The 23118-nt window shown below is 39.1% G+C and overlaps 1 protein-coding gene across 1 annotated transcript; it reads right to left on the reverse strand.

Annotated features, from left to right (window-relative positions):
- Positions 1 to 881: 881 nt before the first annotated feature.
- Positions 882 to 22661, reverse strand: LOC135464779 (DNA primase small subunit-like). The gene is given in 14 exon segments (XM_064742325.1): positions 882 to 1489; positions 3290 to 3388; positions 5785 to 5849; positions 6609 to 6678; positions 7424 to 7556; positions 7890 to 7990; positions 8896 to 9008; positions 12593 to 12651; positions 15269 to 15376; positions 15378 to 15406; positions 16273 to 16346; positions 18771 to 18877; positions 20167 to 20324; positions 22319 to 22661. Coding segments are annotated over 14 exon segments (1239 nt in total). The 5' UTR covers positions 22422 to 22661; the 3' UTR covers positions 882 to 1469.
- Between the last annotated feature and the right edge of the window lie 457 nt (positions 22662 to 23118).

The raw sequence follows: 23118 nt of genomic DNA on the forward strand, positions 1-23118 counted from the left end.
TCCCATTGGTTGGCATTTGTACCATTATTGCAAGCTTTTCTTTTGTAATTGATGCCGAGGTAAAATGGAAATCCAGAAATAATTGAGAAAGGAGAACTTTGAAAGGAGAACGAACAGGAAAAAGGTGAATTTAAATATTTACAGGAGAACACTTAATGTACAGATGACTTGCAAACGTCTCGAGCTGGAATCTGACCTGAATTGACATCGACAGCTACCAGCGTTGCGAAAAGGTAATTTGACGCCAAAACTCACGAAGCAAACGACACAAAAAATGACGAAAATATTTGAAAATAGCCTTTTTGCCCATAATGTGTAGACAGTGTAGAAAAAATTTTATTAGTATTTCTGGGTCTTAATTTTAGGGAGAATAAATCGCATGTTCGTGTAAGTAGGCCAGCACTGCATGGAAATCCCCGTCAAGGACCGCAGGGCTTTCAAAGGGAAAGGTCACTCGGTGCGAAAGTAGTTCCGCACGTGAAAAATGTTCAAAGGATGGTGATACGAAAAGATATCACGGGGCTCTGTATCAGGCGGGTAACACGCATAGGTATATGATAAAACCTGAGAACACTGCTGTCTCTGCGGACGTCAGGCCAACCAGTCTTGGCCTTAAACCATATGTACACGGTGTTGGGGTGACTCAACGTGTTTCACATTGCTTTCACACGGCATGTATCCCATGCTATGGCATTGTGCCAATTCCTAATTAAAATGCAATTCCGTTACCAAGTACATCTGAAAATTGACAATTAACACCAGAAGAGTTAACACTCCATCTCAAAATGTGGACCACAAACTGATAAGATCAGTAGAGAAACAACACACACAATTAAAATGGAACTTTTTTATATCACAAATTATGTTACATATGTACTCCTATATGTGTTAACATGTGTAACAAGCTTTCTTGAAGTATTGTTTTCAAAATACATGTTAGGCTACATGTCCACTACTAGTCATGTTTTTTAAACAGGTGTGAAACTGCCTGTAACTTGAGCTTGCATTGGGAAACCCAAATCCTGAAACTGCTCTTGCAATTAAGTTACACACTAAGTAACTGTTGTGAAGTTAGCCCCTAGTCGCCGCCAGTAGCCTTTGCAGCGCAAGGCTGAAGCTGCCTGCTATGGCTAATACAACAACATCTTCTACTTTTTCATTTTCTTGAATGTTTATGCCACAAGTTTATACTAAGGATGTGAAAACCAATTGTACTGTAGAATTCTAATGAATGTGATATGTCACATAAAAATATGCGTTCCCCAAGGTAAGTTTTATTTATAGAGATAAAATTAGTACCTAGACATAGAGTACAGCGAAAGAAAAAAATGGCAGCCATTTGAAATGTTCAAGTGGGATGTTGACTGATGGATTGCAGCACTGTTCATTGATGGATGATCCAAGTCTCCCACACCTGGTAGGAGGAGAATGAAGGAAGTGTATCCATGGCTCACCAACCTAATTCCTCTTCAGAATTCTTTCTTGAGGTCTGGAAAGACAAATAATTTCTATAGATAACAAAAAGGATTGGTTCTATATACTACCGGTCATCCACTGCATGGATAGGGAAAAATATGGTGTGCATAACCCTCGTGTAGAGGATGGCCTCCTAACAACATATATTTTCGAATTATGTCACTGAGTAACCATGTAAAGAATTTATCCTGCAAAAGCACAGAAGGGTGAATTGCTTCAACTTTGTCATTGTTTTCACTTCCGAACCAAGGGAGATAACCTAGTTAACAGACACATATGGTACCGGCTGCAGGATACCAGAACATCACATCCCCGACATGATGGTTGCTGTCCAATGAAATCCAGAGCATTTAGTCTGGTGTGGGAAAATTTTGATATACTCTAAATTCAACTTAACATCAAAAAGTTACAACACACAAAATGACATTTTACAGCTGTTTTGACACTACAGTAGAACACACATTCTGCACATAACCTAAACTTTCACCCTTGATCAAGTCACTCATTTTGTCAGTTTCTGATCATGGAAAAGTGTATTAAAGTTTGTTTGGAAGGTAGGCTTTTAGGGTTTTCATCAAAATTAATATTTTATGACATATAATTGCCTTATGAGTCTGACACGAATGGAGTCCGTCAGCCCTTTTTAAACCAAAACAAATCCTATAACTCACAAAAACAGCAGTGCCCTGCCTACTGGAATAACAATGCCTGCTCTGATTATTCAGGGTCAAATTAATCAAGGGCACTGCCATTTGTGAGTTAATAATTTAATTTTCCCAAATTTAAGCTGGTAAGGTGCAATCCGATTGGCCAAATTTTTGAGTTTATGTTCCAATAAACCGAAAAAAATGAAGCAACGCCCAAGCAGGACTACTTTTTCTAAGAATAGAACTGAAAGATACTGAGAACAAGTCATGTAAAATGACAAACAGAATACAGTAAATATATCTCCTTTCGTCTGTATTATATTCACATTCATAAACAGGAGGATCACAAATACACAGGAGTACAAATTCTGTGGACAGTCTAGGATGAACTAAGGCTGGTTAAACAGTATTGCCCACCTCAGTATAAGCTTGATCACAAACACCCATGGAAGTGCTGGGTCAGTGAGTGCATAGGCACAGCCGAGTGCCTGTGCTCATCAAAACAAGCCAGTTTGATCAAAATTACTTTCCCACTGATGTTTAAAGTACACAGTTGTTTCTGGACAACCAGTATGTTTGAATACTAAGATATCATCCCTATGTCGGCATGGCAAAGTCCCCTGTGTAGCCCCCACACACCTGCATATCCTTAGCATACAACAACAACAACAGTATTAGTTTGCTATGAAAATGCAACAATGCTTCTCATTAAATAATTTCAATTCCCTGGGCATCTTCTGCGCGCAAAGTTCTCTAGCTCGAAATTCACCTTCTAAACGTTAAGTTATTCACAATTCGTTTTGAAACGAGCTATAAACTTTGCCTTGTCATTTCGCTCACTTTGTATGTGACCTTGATTAGTACCAGTTCACCAATTTCATTGGCCCAAAGAATCTCATTTATAAAATGTGTATTCCGGAGCCTGCGGCATTCCCTTCTTCAAAACAATTGACTAACATCTCTCAGAGTTTGGAGTGAAAGTAAAACATTAGATAACATCCTTTTATTCCTTAAATTAAATTAAAAGGATTAATTGTAATGTGTTTATTAGGGTATAAACGAAAAAAACCGCTGTGCACTTTTGTATCAACGGCTTTGTACCATGTCAGTGACACCGTGAGTGACACACACACCTAGAGGTACAATTTAAAGCTTCGAGCACTTACCACTCTGTTCTATAAGCTTCCCCTTCCAGGTTTTCTCCATATTTTTTACAAACTTATTGAAGGTTTCCATACAACCACTCAAGGACGTTTTCTTATAATCTGAAAGTAACAGAATTTACATACTTTAGTCATTTATTCGATTGCTATTAAACACCACATTCAATAATTTTTCGCTTCTTTTTTTTTTTTTTGCTTGTCTGCAGGAACCCAATCCCTGGCTTCACACGGATCCAAGCCAGTTCCACTTTGGGAGCGGTGGATCCAGGATCAATCCTGGGTCGAGTCACACCTAAGACTTTAAAAGAGGAAGTTGTACCTTCCACGCTTGGCCTTCATCATGAAGGGGATAGTGCAACTACTGGTTGACCCGTATCAGCATAATGGCTCGGGCGGGGCGGCTTACTTACCTTCGGTAAGTCGTCTCAGTGAAGCAGCACTAGATAAAAGAGCAGTGGAAATCTGTCCTGCGACAAGGAGGCACATTACATACACCCTAAGGATTCCTTCATCGTCATATGACTGAAAAATTGTTAAGTACGACGTTAAACCCCAAGCACTCACTCACTCACTCCTGACAGTTAAGATTCCTGTATATTTTAATTGTTTTCTATTCCTTTCCACAGGCAAATAAGGGATAAAATAGATTTGGTGGCATAGGTACCCAAGAGTTTGCCTGAATGCAATACCAGAGCAATATACTGTATCCAAGAAATGAACGTTTACTTATGCAAGGATTCTTACACATAATAAAGTTTATAATGCACTGCAATAAACAAACACGCAGGGCGTCAACAAGCGAATATCTCCTTTATGTTTTTGTACTTCACATGTACCCAGAACCTGAGCTCAACACTTGCAGTGTCAGTTGAGATGTTACTCTTAACGTTTACTCTTAACACTTTTTTCAATTATACATTAGCATATGTCATGCATATTGTCATTTCTGATCATTAATATGCACTAAGAGTATTAACAATACTGAAAGAACATTGCCCTCATGTTATCGTGTCTTACATGAAAGTAAACACTAAGCTGAATACATGCTGTACTTTTTGAGATTCTGCCATTAAATTTATTTATTTGATTGATTTTTACACCGTACTCAAGAATATTTCACTCATACGACGATGGCCAGCATTATGGTGGGTGGAAACCGGGACCATCCGCAGGTTGCAGACATACCTTCCCACATACGGCCGGAGAGGAAGCCAGCATGAGCTGGATTTGATCTCACAGCGACTGTATTGGGGAGAGACTTCTGGGTCATTACGCTGCGCTAGCGTGCTAACCAACTGAGCCATGGAGGCCCCACTCCGCCATTAAAGGGTTATGTTATACATGTATGTACAAACATCTAATGACTCCTTGACGTCATATGACTGAAAAATTGCTAAGTAGGACGTAAAACCTCAAGTATATGTACTTACATGTACACAGGTGTGGTGAATTTACAGTAATTAATACACACAAAGGGCATCAATTATGGAACATCCCCCCTCATATCAATGTGAGTGAATGAGTGAGTGCTTGGGGTTTAACGTTGTACTCAACAATTTTTCAGTCATATGACGACAAAGGAATCCTTATAGGGTGCAGGTAATGTGCCTCCTTGTTGCAGGACGGATTTCCACTACTGTTTTATCTAGTGCTGCTTCACTGAGACACCTTACCGAAAGCAGGTAAGCCGCCCCGTTGGAGCCATTATACTGATACGGGTCAATCAGTCGTTGCACTATCCCCTTCATGCTACTTACTTCATTTTTCGGACAGGTGATAATGTTGCTAATCACTTAGGTAATTAGTGTTATTTTTTTTAATAACCATAATGCTCTGAAGGTATATTTGCCACTGAAATATCAGCCTCACCCAATTGTGACAAAGATATGCTTACCATACTGCTGGAAGATGTGTGGTCTGCAACAACCGTTAGACTGTGCAAAAAGAATGTCCAAGAATGGCTACTTCTGCTTTAAATAGTTTGTTTTCCTGATACTGGTTGTTAAATATTTTTGATGCATTCTGATGCACTTTGTTACCTAATTAATTACACTTAAGCCTAGTGGCAACTGCTAAAAAGAGTATTCGAAACTAAAATGTATACCATCAGCGAATGTCACCAGGTTCATAGCTGGACCATAACTTTCAATTTAGCACATTAATGTAGTATCGCTCCTGCTGCGTTGTGTGTGAAGCAGAAGGACACAGCATGCCCTGCTCTCTAAACATACTTTCCCCACTTCGCTGCGGTGAGGTGGGGGGAAATATGATTAGACAGCCGACTTCTCTAGTGTTTCTGCTGGGCGTGGAGTGCAGTTGTAGAGACGTCCGGGCTAAAACGAAGACTGGGGTTACGAACTTCGAATTTTGAATAATGTCTGTTAGTTCAGTGACAATCACAGCTGTGGCTGCTACATTTTGAAATAAAATCTTTGGAAAATCCTGCTAGATTTTCCATGCCAGAAGATTTATCTTATCAAATAGAAATACTGTCATACCTCTGATTTTCTTGCCATCTTCATTTGTAGTTGTCTCCACTTGATTCAGCTCTTCGCAAATTTGGCTAAAGAAGGTAAAAAACACCATGAAATACAAAGCCTAACACAACTGATGCACAATTATGCAGTTAAAAAGGGAATATGCTCAAGTTCAAGCGAGAGTTCTAAGCCCATTACAGGAGGTTCAAAACTCCAACACACAAAATTCAATTACAGCTGGTTCACAATCCAATACAGCTGGTTCACAACCCAATACAGCAGGTTCACAATTCATTACACGTGGCTTCAGTGGTCAGAGGTAAACCACTGAATTGCAGTGCTCAAAGTTCTACCTATTATACACATGCATGTAAATAGTGCACTAGTATATATTTGAACATGGGGACCTCCATGGCTGGGTTGGTTAACGTTCTAGAGCAGCGTAATAACCCAGAAGCCTCTTCAAGTCCAGCACATGCTGGCTTCCTCTCCGGCTATACGTGGGGAATGTCTGCCAGCAGTCTGCGGATGGTCATGGGTTTCCCCCGGATTTCTCCCACCATAATGCTTGCCGTCGTCGTATAAGCGAAATATTCTTGAGTACGGCGTAAAACACCAATCAAATAAATAAAGAAATATATTTGAATGTTAACTATACTGAATAATGTACTCTCAATGAGACTTGTTATTTTATATTAGTAAATTTGTGAAGTTTTCATGTGTAACTTTTCACACACACACACACACAGATTTGTCAGAGATGGGTTTCCCCACATGACCGTTATTCATGGAAAGTGAAATATACTTGTGTAAAGAAGAAAATAAATGAATGAATACCACAATACCTGACAGTGGGCGCCTTGAATGGGTCAAATTTATCCACATTTTGATGGTCTATAGGAACACACACCCGACCTACAAATGGAACAAATGGAATAGAAACTGCTTGGTGCTTCACAATCTCTCACAAACCAGAGTTATCTCCCTTCAAGTATCCACACATGAATACAAGGTCATCTTTTCAAAGAGAGAAGAGAGACATTTTGGCAGTTCAGGTCTTGTTTCCTAATTTGGTTTCAAATCCGAGATGTGGGGATCTTAGGGGACATCTTGATACTTATCATCCCAAATCAGCTCCACACTCAAAATACTTTCAGCGGGACATTAACTTGTACAATTCTTGAAGCCCATGGAAATTTAATAAGCTTCAAACAAAAATTGCAAATGGCCTTGTGCTTTTGAGGTACATTGCACACAAGCTTGGTCTTCATGAACAGCAAAACAAAGCCCTTCTTACTCTGGAGTCAACTCAATGCAGCTGGTCACAGTCCCCGTCGCCCTTGGTCAGAAGTGTCACACTCGGCTGCATACAATGTATGCACATGTCATGACCGGATACAACCTACAGCAACTTTGTCTTTCTTGTTCCTCAGCAGCCATAAACTTTCTCCCCTTTTGATGAATTAGTGTATGCATTACTCTATGCACCATTCAATGTGGAGTGGGCATGTCTAGATGAGGAATCCTATAAAGAGAGTGTGGCACACTTCTCTCCACACACGCACTTCCGATAGTATTTGTTAGCTTTACACTACCAGTCCCAGCCCGCACACCCCAGGGCAAATCAGACACATACTCTGCGTACCTGACCTCTACTCACCTGTTTTGGGGTGGATACAGAATGGAGACTTGAGCAGATGGTTCACACCTTTACTGACATTGACATCCAGTCTGGGATAACAAAACTGTAACTGTATCTCTTCCACCACGCGCTTACACTTCCCAGCCGTGTTCTGAACAATGTCAAAACAATTTGAGATTTACATGTATCATGTCTTTATAGATTAAAAAGTGCCCTCTTTCTTTTCTTTCTTTCTGATATAATGTTACAAAAAAATCAAGTCCTTTAAAATGAAAGAGAAATCTCTATTTTCAGCTACGTGTATGTCAACTTTCTGCTTTTTTCAGTCAAACCATAATTCTTTCTTTACTGTATTCTGATAGAAATATGACTGACAGGAATATTCTGGGAATCAAATTCCTAGCAAAAAATGAGCTCCACATGGTTGAAGTGAAGCACTAAAATATGTCAAAGCTCACAGATGCAACAGTAAATGTAGACTTACTGAGCTGACAGCGTTGTTGACAATCCCTTTCAGTAATTCCCACTTTTCCAGAGAGTTATTCCCTAGTTTGCTGATGTCACTCTCCACGTTAGATCTCAACTCTTAACAGTGTTAAGGTGAACAAACACAAAGAAAACAGTCTTCAATTTGAAAGAGAGTTACTACAGCAAAGTGAGTGAGTGCTTGGGGGTTTAACGTTGTACTAAACAATTTTTCAGACAACGAAGGAGTCCTTAGGGTGCATGTATGTGTAATGTGCCTCCTTATTGCAGGACAGATTTCCACCGCTGTTTTATCTAGTGCTGCTTCACCAAGCGACTCGCCGAAGGCAAGTAAACCGCCCTGCCCAAGCCATCATACTGATACGGGTCTACCAACCGCTGCACTATCCCCTTCATGCTGAACACTTAGCGATTACAGCAAAGTAACATTTATCAGAAGAACTGTAAATTAAATGTATACACTGAAGAAAGTTTTAATTTTGTTTATTTTCTGGGACTTTTTTTTTTCATTTTCTAACCCTTTCTGCAGAACCAAAGAATAACCTAGAAATGTATAGGACTAAGCCTGCTTCTACAAATAGACTTGAGCAGATGGTTCACACCTTTACTGACAGCTGTAATTGTAGCTTTTCTTTTTGAAAGTGAATGCAACAGAAGTTATTGACCTGTATACTGTCCATTTATACAGGTCACCTTTGTGTACGAAACAAATCTGGCCTAAAATCAAGATTGTAACTTCAAAAGCTTACTATCGCCTTACGATTCCTTTGTGCAAGTGGTGTAAATTATTTTTACCATCTACTGTAAACTCAGTTGGAGGGTCTCTTTGCACTGAATTTAAAAATATGTTTACTTATGTGTCTCCTGTAACCCTGCCTACCCAGTAAAACCCCCATACTTTAATGTTTTTATTACACATTTATTTAAAAAAAAATATGAAACTTTAAAGGCTGATAGAGCTGCATAACTTTGCACAAGTCTTCACAGCTATATATAAAGGATACTTTCGTCAGTAATCAGGGCTAGAACTTTGCTCCACTTGTCTTCATCTCCCAGCAAGTCTTGTTTGTCCAGACAGTAGGATTTAAAATAGTTTTGGATAATATCTAAACTGCGCCTGTAAATCAGAAAATTCAAAATATGCCATGTTTGATCAAACAAGATAAATACAAAACCTGAAAGCCTGCAAAAAAAAAAAAAAAGAAAAAAACACACACACACACACAGACAGACAGACACACAACCGATTTGGAGAAAGTTTTCTGTATTTCAGCTAGCCTGGTATGTAAAAGTCCTCTTCAGAAGCACAGAAAAGCCTGTGGTATTTTTGCCTCCAAACTTTTTCTGATAAGTAATTGAACTTCTTAAATTGCCTTTAATTCAAGATTAGATGATTCAATCAGAATGAAGCAAAATGATTCACCTCAGAAATTCTTAACTTTAGTCTCATACCATTTACAGTATATTATTCTTGGTCCAAGTATGCTTTCTTTTAAAAATTTCATCTGCATTGATTTATTTATTTATTGATTGGTGTTTTATGCCGTATGCAAGAATAATTCACTTATTCTTGTGGCGACCAACATTATGGTGGGAGCAAAGAGGGCAGAGTCTGGGGGAACCTGAGACCATTTGCAGGTTGCTGGCAGACCTTCCCATGACACAAATATAATGCCATGATGGTAATACATGTATTTCAGTTGTATATTAGCAAACTCGTGGCGACAAATTGAATGATATGAAGGCAGTCCTATTACCATTTTAACAGGTAAAATACAACAAAAACACAACCGCATGAATGCAGTCTCATACTGAGGCTCAATCCTGACAAACACATAGTATAAACCACCAGCAGGATCTCATATTGAAGCTCAATCCTGCCAAACACACATTATACACCACCAACAGGATCTCATATTGAAGCTCAATCCTGCCAAACACATATTATAAACCACCAGCAGGATCTCATACTGAGGCTCAATCCTGCCAAACACATAGTATAAACCACCAGCAGGATCTCATAATGCGGCTCAATCATGCCAAACACACATTATAAACCACCAGCAGGATCTCATATTGAAGCTCAATCCTGCCAAACACACATTATAAACCACCAGCAGGATCTCATATTGAAGCTCAATCCTGCCAAACACATATTATACACCACCAACAGGATCTCATATTGAAGCTCAATCCTGCCAAACACACATTATAAACCACCAGCAGGATCTCATATTGAGGCTCAATCCTGCCAAACACACATTATAAACCACCAGCAGGATCTCATATTGAGGCTCAATCCCGCCAAACACACATTATAAACCACCAGCAGGATCTCATATTGAGGCTCAATCCTGCCAAACACACATTATACACCACCAACAGGATCTCATACTGAGGCTCAATCCTGCCAAACACACATTATACACCACCAACAGGATCTCATACTGAGGCTCAATCCTGCCAAACACATATTATAAATCACCAGCAGGATCTCATATTGAAGCTCAATCCTGCCAAACACATATTATAAACCACCAGCAGGATCTCATATTGAGGCTCAATCCTGCCAAACACACATTATAAACCACCAACAGGATCTCATACTGAGGCTCAATCCTGCCAAACACACATTATAAACCACCAGCAGGATCTCATATTGAGGCTCAATCCTGCCAAACACACATTATAAACCACCAGCAGGATCTCATATTGAGGCTCAATCCCGCCAAACACACATTATAAACCACCAGCAGGATCTCATATTGAGGCTCAATCCTGCCAAACACACATTATACACCACCAACAGGATCTCATACTGAGGCTCAATCCTGCCAAACACACATTATACACCACCAACAGGATCTCATACTGAGGCTCAATCCTGCCAAACACATATTATAAATCACCAGCAGGATCTCATATTGAAGCTCAATCCTGCCAAACACATATTATAAACCACCAGCAGGATCTCATATTGAGGCTCAATCCTGCCAAACACACATTATAAACCACCAGCAGGATCTCATATTGAGGCTCAATCCTGCCAAACACATATTATAAACCACCAGCAGGATCTCATATTGAGGCTCAATCTTGCCAAACACACATTATAAACCACCAACAGGATCTCATACTGAGGCTCAATCCTGCCAAACACACATTATACACCACCAACAGGATCTCATACTGAGGCTCAATCCTGCCAAACACATATTATAAACCACCAGCAGGATCTCATATTGAGACTCAATCTTGCCAAACACACATTATCAACCACCAACAGGATCTCATACTGAGGCTCAATCCTGCCAAACACACATTATAAACCACCAACAGGATCTCATACTGAGGCTCAATCCTGCCAAACACACATTATACACCACCAGCAGGATCTCATACTGAGGCTCAATCCTGCCAAACACATATTATAAACCACCAGCAGGATTTCATATTGAAGCTCAATCCTGCCAAACACATAGTATAAACCACAAGCAGGATCTCATACTGAGGCTCAATCCTGCCAAACACATATTATAAACCACCAGCAGGATCTCATATTGAAGCTCAATCCTGCCAAACACATAGTATAAACCACAAGCAGGATCTCATACTGGGGCTCAATCCTGCCAAACACATATTATAAACCACCAGCAGGATTTCGTATTGTGGCTCAATCCTGCCAAACACATATTATAAACCACCAGCAGGATTTCGTATTGTGGCTCAATCCTGCCAAACACATAGTATAAACCACAAGCAAGATCTCATACTGAGGCTCAATCCTGCCAAACACACATTATACACCACCAACAGGATCTCATACTGAGGCTCAATCCTGCCAAACACACATTATAAACCACCAGCAGGATTTCGTATTGTGGCTCAATCCTGCCAAACACATAGTATAAACCACCAGCAGGATCTCATACTGAGGCTCAATCCTGACAAACACATATTATAAACCACCAGCAGGATCTCATATTGAAGCTCAATCCTGCCAAACACATAGTATAAACCACCAGCAGGATCTCATACTGGGGCTCAATCCTGCCAAACACATATTATTAATTTTTCTCGTTAATCTAAGGGCAGAAATTTTAATAAAATCCTCATTGAGAACTTTAGTAAGAACTTGCATCAAAATCCCAACAAAAATGTTCAAGAAGAGTACCTTTTTTGAGAGTGCCACAAACTTTAAATGATGGCCTGTGGGCTAAAAAGAACAGAATATGTACTCCTTTCTGGTATTACAATGGGCATTTCTACCTGAACACATCCTATTACTACATAAAAACCTCCTATACCTACCTCAATACATCCTATTACTACCTGAACACTTCCTATATCTACTTGAATACACTGCTTCCTCGAATTTATTCGGACAGATTTACCGCAAAATAGGAATTAATGCGATGTTGTGGTGTCCACTATTTTAAAATTTTTTTTGTACCAGTATCAAACTGTTCACGGGAAAAGGGGCAAAATTGTTGTCACAAGTACGACTCTAGGCATCACTTTTGGCCAGATTTCACTGTAAATTCATTGCACGATAAATAAAAACTGTACTGACAATTCCTATTTCTACCCGAATACTCACTATTTCTACTTGAATACCTGTACTTGCTAATTCTACCTGAATACCTGTACTTCCTATTTCTACCTGAATACCTCTACTTACTATTTATCCTGAATACTTACTCAACTGAGGGATGTATGAATTCTCCTAAGTTCACTTTCTTTGTCTGATTTTCACCTCCCTGTACATAGAAAATTTCGGAAATCCATCATAAATTTTGGGTTTATCTACTTCATCCAGTTTCAAGTATTTAAATATTTAAGCGAACATTCAGAATTAATCAGGAAAGGTACTGTGCAGCAGTTCACGAGATGACACTGACAACAGTACATGCAACAGGCCTATTAAATTCCTCAACCATTTCGCATATGAAAGAGCAAATTTCAGTGCAATTATGGCACTATATTGATTGGACTGATCGATTTCTGGGCTACACAAAAAAGTATGATTTTATCGGTCTACACAAACTCATGCCCTATGGTTAAATAAACACCTTGCAAACACGAAAAGGTTGAGGAAGAACAGCAGCCAAAAAAAAAAAATTATTTATTTGATTACTGTTTACTGCCTGATTCAAGAATTTTTGTCTCATATGTATACATTGGTGTTCAGTTATATAGGCGGACAAAACGGGTGTACCCCGAGTGTATAAACCATCAACCTTTGGCAAGTTACAGACGAACTTTCCCACATGTGATGTACAAGTACAGAGATGCAGAGCACATTCATTGAAAACTAGTGGTCAAACAGGTAAGAAGTGTAGACTGCTTTTTGTCACCAAGGCCCCGTGTACAGCGACGGCTGGGTTTGAACTCACATGCACTTGAATTTGGATCACTGATGTAAGCTTTCAAGAGTTTATGTTTTAGTTGCTCAAGCAATATAGACCATCATGAAATATTTGACTGTGTGCAGGGACATTTGACAGATGGAATATTTGTCGACTTGTATCGCTCTACACAAGTGATCCAGGCTGTAGAATTCAAGACAGAAAGCTTTGCCACTGTAAGTTAGGAATTTATTTCTTTATCAGGGCTTCAAGCCTCTGGCTGGAAGCCCTATTGTTTTTTTTTTTAGGATTATTTTTATTATTCTACGCAACATTGTGTCACGTTTTAGCAAAAACTGTCGGGCAGAAATTCACGAAACTTCAGTATGTTGTAGGGGCGGACTTCAAGTAGTGCACCATAGCTGATTCTGTCACATGACTTGGTGGCCATGTTTCACTTTAATGAAAACTCTTTAATTTAAATTTAAACTCCTCTTACACAAGTAAATGTATCTACATAAGACTGGTTCAGCTCTGATTCTCCATGACCTTCTCCAAAATTTGTTGGAATTCGATTTTTGATTTTTATGCAAACTAGTCTTTGGCTATAAAAATAGCGTTAAACTATGTTTACTCCAATAACCGTTTTAAACAACTGCAGTTGGAAACAAAATGTGGGAAATAGTGCAAATGATGCAGTTTTGAACGCTGATCCAAACTATGCAATGTTTGCAAAACCGGAAGTGATGATCCTAAAACCGGAAGGGATGAACCCAAAACCGAAAGTGATGACCCCAAAACTGGAAGTGGGTATTTCTCCTTAACCAATGAAGCTAGAGACTCAGCCTTAACAATAGTCCTAACAAGGCAAGGAGGCAAATTCTGCATAACCGGAAGTGACATCAGCACACAGTAGGGCATGCCAAAAATATTCACCATTTTTGCAAGTTTCAAAATTTAAAAACTTATGCAGCTAAAATGGCATGGTAAAAATTTGTGAAACTTTTGCAGGTAGGCCTGGGGATTGTATTTTGAGAGTAAAATTCTGCTTTTTCTCAGTCAGGTGACCTAGCTGCCATATTGAATGATAGATAAACTTTTGCAGAGTCATTTTCTTTAGAACCCCAAATCTGACTGAGTTGAAATTTAACATATGTAACAACCATTGCCTCTTGATTATTTCAACTGAAAAAGAATGCAAGTAACCGGAACGTAATGCGAAAACAAAATTCTGGTATATTAAATATGTTAACCAACATAGGTTGACGTCTTAATCACGAATCTGGTCTTTTTTCCTGTCCTTTGATGCATACTTTTGTTGTAAATTGAGGTCAAAGTGAGAAAAAGCACAATCCTCACCCCTCTATTTGCAGGTCATTTGACAGAAAACTGTTACAACTGTAAAAGCCTGAAGCCTGGAAATGCTGTTTACTACCAGCCTTAATTTTGTATTTCACGCCATGATCAAAAACTTTTCATTTAGATGACAGCGGCCTCATTTATAGTGGGAATAAACCGGGTGGCCCATGTCCATCCGCAAATTGCTGACATGCCTCTCATATGTAAGATTGGAGAGGAAGCCAGCATGACCTGGACTTGAACTCAAAGGTATCATATTGGTGATGCGCTTGCCGTCTGTGCTGTGCTATGCTGTGCTAGAACGTTAAGGACTATGCCACTGTGGCCCCCCACTTCCTCAGTCAGTAAAGAGATATCAATCTGCATGCATAGACCAGTTGTTCGGGCTATCTTATGCTCTTTTCTGCGGAGGGTTTCAGAGTAAACGAGCACTCAACATGTTATTACCACAGTGCTCCACTCTCTTCAAACATTACTGTATTATATATTTTCGCATATTCATGGAAATAGTCTTATCAACACACGTATCATCTTTTTGGAAAGGCTTGATATTGAACAACTTTCTAGTGCTTCTGCACACTAAGATTTCCTGCATAGGTAAATACCACAAACACTACACAACCTTTCCTCTGAACAGGTATACACAGGCTGAAGTATCAAAGCACGTTACCTTGACAACACTGAGGTATTCAGCTATGGCTGTGCGGGCATTCTGGGATAGCTTCCTGGCCGATTCGTCACAGACCCAACAATGGATACCTCGTCTCCCGGAGTATACCCCACAGCAGATGCTCATATCCAAAGTCCTCTGACAACAACAACAAGCACTGGTTACAGAGGGCAGTGCTCTACAGTTCTTTGTCAACAACACAAAAATATGTATTGTATTTGATCTAAATGCTTAGTCCATGACCACAGAGTTACTCCCTTGGCTGATTCTGATGGTTCTACTGATGTCTGACACATATTTTGAGTGTTATTTGGATTGTACATGCAGAATGCTTTCATTCTGGAAAATTATAAGTAACGGAAAAATAAGGTAATGTTTCAAAGAGGCTAAGGTGGAGATTTTTTTGTCAGCATATCCATATTCCCTAATCTCATTAAGTTTTCTGTATTTACCAAGACTAGCTCAAATTATTATCTTTCAGTAAATGTCAATAGTAAATAATATAGTGTCTCAAAAAGATTCTGTAATTTCAAAAAAGATTCATGTGACTAAAATCTTGTTACCAATGAGGAACATGTACATAGATGAGGCTGTTATTTTGTGACAGGTAAATTAAGTGCTATTCTAAAATAATCGGAAATTTGTGCTAAATGATTTTATTCAAAAATCTCCTGTTGGGCTACAAAAACCCAACCAAACAAGTCAACTTAAAGATTTCACCCTTCATATTCTGCATCACAAGTCCAGCTCATCCTGGCTTCCTCTCCAGCCATATGTGGGAAGGTCTTCCAGCAACCTGCAGATGGTCATGGGTTTCCCCCGGGCTCTGCCCGGTTTCCTCCTACCATAATGCTGGCCGCCGTGGTATAAGTGAAATATTCCTGAACATGGCGTAAAACATCAATCAAATAATAAATGAATATTCTGCATTACTTTAAAGACACAAATACACCTTCTTTTCTGGAGAAATCAATTCCCCTCCGATATCACATGGAGAAACTTACCTCTTAATGCTCTGTCCACTATCTTCAGAGCAATCACCATGAGAGGCCAGCACTGAGGGCAAATGTCAGCTCCTCTGGTCAAAGAAATTTATTTACTTATTTATTTGATTGGTGTTTTAAGCCGTACTAAAGAATATTTCACTTATACGACAGCAGCCAGCATTATTGTGGGAGGAAACCGGACAGTCCCTGGGGGAAACACAGCCATCCACAGGCTGCTGGCTGACCTTCCCACGTATGGCCGTAGAGCAAAGAAAAACACAGCAAACAGTGAAATCCCAGGCTTTCACAATGGAGTCCTTCTGAAGGACTCCGCACTTAAAAAAATCATCTGAACACAAAATTTATTCTTAGATATAGCAGCAAAGCTACCAAAGATCTCGCCCTGAGGTGACAGGAATACCAAACTTCATCTCAATACATGAAGTACTAAATCCTGATAGTTCATAATTTATAATAATTGTTATTAAGACATGTATGCAAGCAGAGCAAGACTAGCATTTACTTTATTGGACGCTGGCACTTGGGCTACTTTTTTTAGGCAAGGTAAAAACAATTAATAAATGGCAATTTGTATTTGGAAATTATAATTTGATGGATTTGGGCTTTCAAAGTGACTAACTGTGAAAAAATCAACTTAATGATCTTTAAGTTGTTTACAAATGTTTAAACTTCAATTGGCCTGTTCAATCCATTTAAACTAAACCTAATGCGACACATTCTTTGACCCAGCCTGGGCTCATTAAAAAAAAACAATGAACGCCATATATCAGTATGCAGGGCTTCCTCTGGGTCAGTATTTTTCTAAGCCAGTCACTTCAACCACTAATCAGATTTTGTAGTAAACACTATTTTTCTTTAGCCCATACTTCTTTAGCGGACATGACTCTTGTAGGTCTCCTTCTGTAATTTGTTTTTATCTGCCTTGGTGTAGCAGCTAGAATCAGTTTGGTCTCTTCCAGCTATATCTGGAGCTTATCAAACGTTATATTTAGAACAATTGCCCTCAAAATAATGGACCAGTGCTTGGCAGCATGTTTTTGTTTTTTGAAAAAAAAAAAAAATCAATCCTTTTTTCAACCTGTCTGTAGGCATCCTAGTAAAATGTAATTTCCTCTATCAGAAAAATTTGTTACGAAATTAATTTGTGAATTCAGTTTATTAAATGCAGTCTGGCAGGAGAAAACCAGACGGTGCTCACATTTATGTAATGGCACATATTCTGAAACATTCGGATCCCAAAAAAAATAGTTTATGAAGTGGAAAAGATTAAATGCTTCATGGGAGGTAACTTCATTTACAGGTGTAACTCTACCTTGATTTATTTACCTTGATAATTTTTTTTTTTTTTTTTACAATTGGCTATGAAAGGCATCCCCAAAAAATGCCATGGTTCTTATTCGTTATTTAACAAAAATGATTTCAAGCGTTATTTAATGTAAGTCAGCTTGCAAAAATGCTGACCCCCTCTAGATTTCTGTCAAGTAATCGCCATACAACTGTGTTGTTGTTGTATCGCTGAGATGAGGCCGTTTGAAATGAAAGTAAGTCCATTATTTTCAAAAGAAAAATTGCGAAATCTGCTAAAACCCCCAGAAAACTTTCATGGAAGATTATGTATAACGTTTGTATTTTTTCTTAAGTAAATAAATTTGTCGCCAAAAACATTCGCATGTTTTCACATTTTATAGCCAATTCAAAAAATTGTTCTAAATTGGTGGCGAGTGCCAGCGGAAGCCCTGATTATGGGACCTGATTATGGGAGAATTATCAGCGAACTCCCGATATACAGACTCAGCAGTCAGCAGACAATATTTAAGTTCTGGACAAACTAAGATTTTCAATCAGTTTCCAGGAGCATTTGTCTTTTTTAAGGACTTTCAAGTACTTGAAAATGAAATTGTATTTTTTAAGAACTTTCAAGGAGTTTCAAGGACTGTGCGCACCCTGTATCAATAATTGTTCTCAATAATCCAATAAAGGGCTTCACAAAAACTGCTGGATTAAACTCTTAATAGTTCTCAATAATCCAATAAAGGGCTTCACAAAAACTGCTGGATTAAACTCTTAATAGTTCTCAATAATCCAATAAAGGGCTTCACAAAAACTGCTGGATTACACTCTTAATAGTTCTCATGCACTTGGAAGTAAAGCCTTTTTCCTTCTGGAAATAAAAAGAAGCACATAACATCTTGACGTGTGATAAAGAAGCTACCAATTTTTCAAGATTTATGTAAAATGGCCAGTCTATCAAATGTATATCCTTGCAGCAAGCATTTTTGATAACGTGATTAAAGTGTAGAAACCAAACTTTTGCTCTTGTACGTTGTTATAATGATATAGGGAAGCATTATTATTTAAGTCATGTAAGGGTACCATGACGGCAAACTGTTGTTCTTTGGGGGGAAAATCTCCAGCATGCAAATCTGTCATCATTTAACTGTTTAAATGACGAAATGGCTTATTTAAGAGTTTAGAGCAAATCATGAATGACATACGAGCAGCAAAATCGGACTTCGTCATAGTCTGTCATGTCGATGTCGAAAACAAGTTCTTTTTCCTGAGCTTGAAATGCAGCCGCTTTGACTGTCTTGTGTTCCTTTGGCTGAAAAAAATACAGAAAAAATTATTACTAAAATTTACAAGCAAAAACCATTCCCTCGCATATCTACAGCAAATTCATTTGTTCTAACTTAGCAGACATGTAGATATAATCCGTGAGATGTTACAGACAGTATCAATTTGGTACACAAGAGAAAAGGATGCCTCAGTTTTAAGTATTTACTTGAATAATGTTTAATGTCATAATTCAGAATAGTGGATTTTTCAGAGAGAACTCTTTTGTGGTGAAAGGTAAAAAAAAAAATACCCTGCTGTATCATGTGAGTTGTGAAAAATGCTGGTCAACTTTTAGTGACATTATCTTACTGATTAGCTGACACACTGCGTTTGAGAGGCACAAATGACATCCTTTCTCTTCAACAACTTGTAATGATCACTAAGTTCACAAAAATCAATTTTCTCCATTGTTTGTTTACTCCCCCAAAAAAAACATATTGTGAAACTTTTTTTCAGACACTCATGTTATAGTACTATATTTAATTAAAAATAGTTACATATCGTTTCTGACAGGTCACCTGGCACAGTGAGCCTTTTTTTACCCTTTAACATAGTAATAAGAGTTGCAACTATGGCACTGTCAGGTTGTTGGGAATAATAGGTAACCATAGCAGAATAATCGTACTTCACCCAGTGATGAGACACACACACATGGATAAAAAAGAGATAACTACATCACAACTCTGAGAATTTTGCCATTTTTAATACTTGAGTTTCAGTGTTTATTAAATTTGTCCACGTCATATGGACACAGACCCCCATACAACTTCTGTTTTTTGGAAGGGACGAATGTAATTCGGTGTATTTTAGGGTGTACAGTCTTTTTTTGCTGCCAGACTGCTGTTTTTGGTGTACAGGTTCATGCTTGGTATCAAAATGATGGAAATTGTCTAAGCTTTAGGCAGGTATGGGTTTTTACTGATGAAAGTTTGAAATTCTGGGTGAGAGGACACAAGGAGATAGGTGGTGATGAGGCTGCGAGTGACGTCCCCTTGGCGTTCCTAGGCACCCCTCCCAGCTGCCGGCATAGAAAGATCCAGATTTTGACAGTCAACCTATGTCAAGATTTTCATGGCTTCTTTCTCACAGGCTGGGTCAGCTATGCACCAAAGCTTATTGGCCACGGAATGTTTGGGGATGAGCTACAGCACTAAATGTCACTTATGGAAAATTAATTGGGGTCTGTGGCCATAAAGGCTAAGTATCAGGCAGAAAACTTACAGACACTTAGCCAGGGGAGGTAACTTTCTGTGCCATTCCAGTTACCACACCTACCTTATGGGTGAAGACTGCGCCAATATCTATCTTGTATGGACATCTCTTCTGTACTTCTTTCTCCAGTTCTTGTTGATCAGAGAAGGACTGATAACGTATGTAAACGTCATCCTTCAATGTAAAGGAGAACTCTCGGTTTGTAAAGTAGTTCTTTTGAACTGTAAAGAAACAAAAAGCCGCACATCTTACAAATTAAAGCTATTACCCATTCTACCCCACTGTTTGTTGCAGGCCGTGTGCAAATATACATATTAAGTAGAGATGACCTTTTAAACAACATCAAGTATCTCATGTAACATATCAGTCCGTACATTTACCTGCCCGAGTAATATCATTTTAGGGCCTCCATGGTTCAGCTGGTTAGCGCAGTAGTGCAGCGTAATGACCCAGGAGTCTCGCACCAATACGGTCGCTGTGAGTTCAAGCCGAGCTCATGCTGGTTTCCTCTCCGGACATACGTGGGAAGGTCTGTCAGCAACCTGCGGATGGTCGTGGGTTTCCCCCGGGCTCTGCCCGGTTTCCTTTCACCATAATGCTGGCCGCCGACATATAAGTGAAAATATTCTTAAGTATGGCGTAAAACACTAATCAAATAAATAAATAAATATCATTTTATGCTGTTTATGTCTACAAATAAAAGAATTTGAGTTTGTTTACTTCGTGAGATTTGCTTCGTAATATACATATATATATATATATATATATATATATATATATATATATATGGAAATAGAAACATTTGTTTCAAGCCATTCCAACCTGAGCTCAGTGGGACCGTATGACATCATAGTACATGTACAGTTAACTTTTACACTTCCACGTCACGCAACAATAAGACATAATGTTTTACATATGCAGCTTTGACATATATAGACGCATGCTTGAAGTTGACTTGTCTAAAATGCATGACCACTGTGGAGGGAGTAAAACAGAATGCCAGCATGAAATATGCAGGTTTTGCTACATTTTATTCATTTTTGGAGTAGAATAGACGTTGAACACCTTCGTCTTGTTGTGTATCTTGATACCGCTGAACCTTGTCCCACACCGAGTCAAATCCCTCGAATGCGGATTTGACGAGGTACGAAAAACATGGCTGCTGGTTCAAAATTTTGCCTGCTTTCTGGTCTACAAATGACAAAGCAGACATTGCAGAAGACAAACCAATTATGGTCGAGCAAAGTGTCATCCCCTTGGGTAAGGATAGCTGATTGTGAAACTCTCAGGTAGCAAACGTTACACAGGCCGAATGTGTGGATAGGAAAATATCCTGGGTTTTGAGAATGGACCACTGTTACCGTTGGTATACAATGTCTAATTCATAGCCCCTGGTGGCTATTTCATCTCCTCTCTGTATACTTAGTTGGCAACGATATACATATACACAGTCATGACAATAACAGCCTAAGATAAAGCATACACCGTTTCATGCCAGCTACTTTCTAATCAATGGCTGCAATTCAAAACAAGTGTGGAGGTCTTATACCTTTCAGCTTAACCGCACACTCCAGACCTAAATTCATCCCTAGGTAAACTATTTCAAAACAAATTGACCATCTGGCTCCTTTTTATATGGTTACAAAGATGTGGTGACGGCAAAATGGTTGCTGTTTCAGCCTTGGTTGTGTCATGAATTTGTGTCTCTCCCGCCCTTACCCAGAGGAAAGAACGTGGGTGGGGGGGGGGGGGGGGGGGGGGAGTATGAGGGTAGGCTGAGAAGCAAGAGCCAAATGGTTGACACCTGTTTTGGACTGCAGCCATCGTTTAGAAAGGATTTATGGATTTAAGAACTTGCCTTGAAATGGTGTACGCTTAACCATATCATCGCGCTGTCGCTATAAAACTCCACCAACCATTTATAAAGAGAGGAGCTGAAATTACAAGCTGGGGCTATCTAATTCATTTGCCTAATGTTGAAGGCCTACATACACGCAAGAAATTTAAGGCATAAATCTGGAGACAACAATTAAAACTGTGCGTATTACATCCTCAGAAGTCCAAAAAATAAAACAGAACCAGGCCATATGAGTCCCCCGGTCTAGCTGGATAACTTGCTGTTCCACATCAAATCCCTGCTACCATACTATTGTGTTGTTGTTGTTTTACTTTCACTATAACACTTTCCGTTTAGGAATTCGTTTTCACAACTCACTTCCTCCATAACTCAGCCATCTGAAGTAGGGTCCGTACGGGAACAGCCTTTTGTAGTAAATCGGCAGGAGATCGGGCAAACTTGCAGGATCATACTCCTCCATTTCCACGATATCAAAACTTTCTTTCGTCGCAAATTTGGCGCGTATATGTATACCCCCTTACAGCGCATGTGCCGCGGGACGGCGTAAAAGAGGGCCTAACTGGCGGCATGTCAGTTTAGTATATAAGGGCGGGGCAAATCGATATAAAACCGCTTCCTGTGTCCGTTGATATAGTTAGCCAGTCTATGCATACCTTCCATGTCAAAGTTGGAGCATTATTTGCGAGAATTATTCGCCAAATTTCTATCACCGGCTGGCAGCGGCCGGTTGATACAAAAAAAGGATCGGATCGTTCACGAAGACGGAAACGGACTTCAACGACAAATGTATTAATAATGTGACATTTACATTGCTGATTTCAGTTATAATATTAAATATTATACTGAACTCCCTGTCACAGCACTACCTGTCGCCACATAAATACATACATACTGGTATGGAAATAATACCCATCAAACAGTAATCACGTGCTAAACAGTATGCTATTTCTGATCCGTCACATAATTATGAAGACATTGAAAGATAAACACAAAGGCTATGAATACGGCTATTAAATAAATTTATTATGAACATTTCTTTTAAGTTATGGATTTCACGTAAGTCTACATATGTTTCGGTTATTCTAAAACCAGGCTATATACAGGCTGATCTATGTATCAGCGGGGGTGGGGTGGGGGCAGGGGGGGGGGGCATGCAC

The sequence above is a fragment of the Liolophura sinensis genome, chromosome 4 (assembly GCF_032854445.1).
Source record: "Liolophura sinensis isolate JHLJ2023 chromosome 4, CUHK_Ljap_v2, whole genome shotgun sequence".
NCBI classification, from domain to species: domain Eukaryota; kingdom Metazoa; phylum Mollusca; class Polyplacophora; order Chitonida; family Chitonidae; genus Liolophura; species Liolophura sinensis.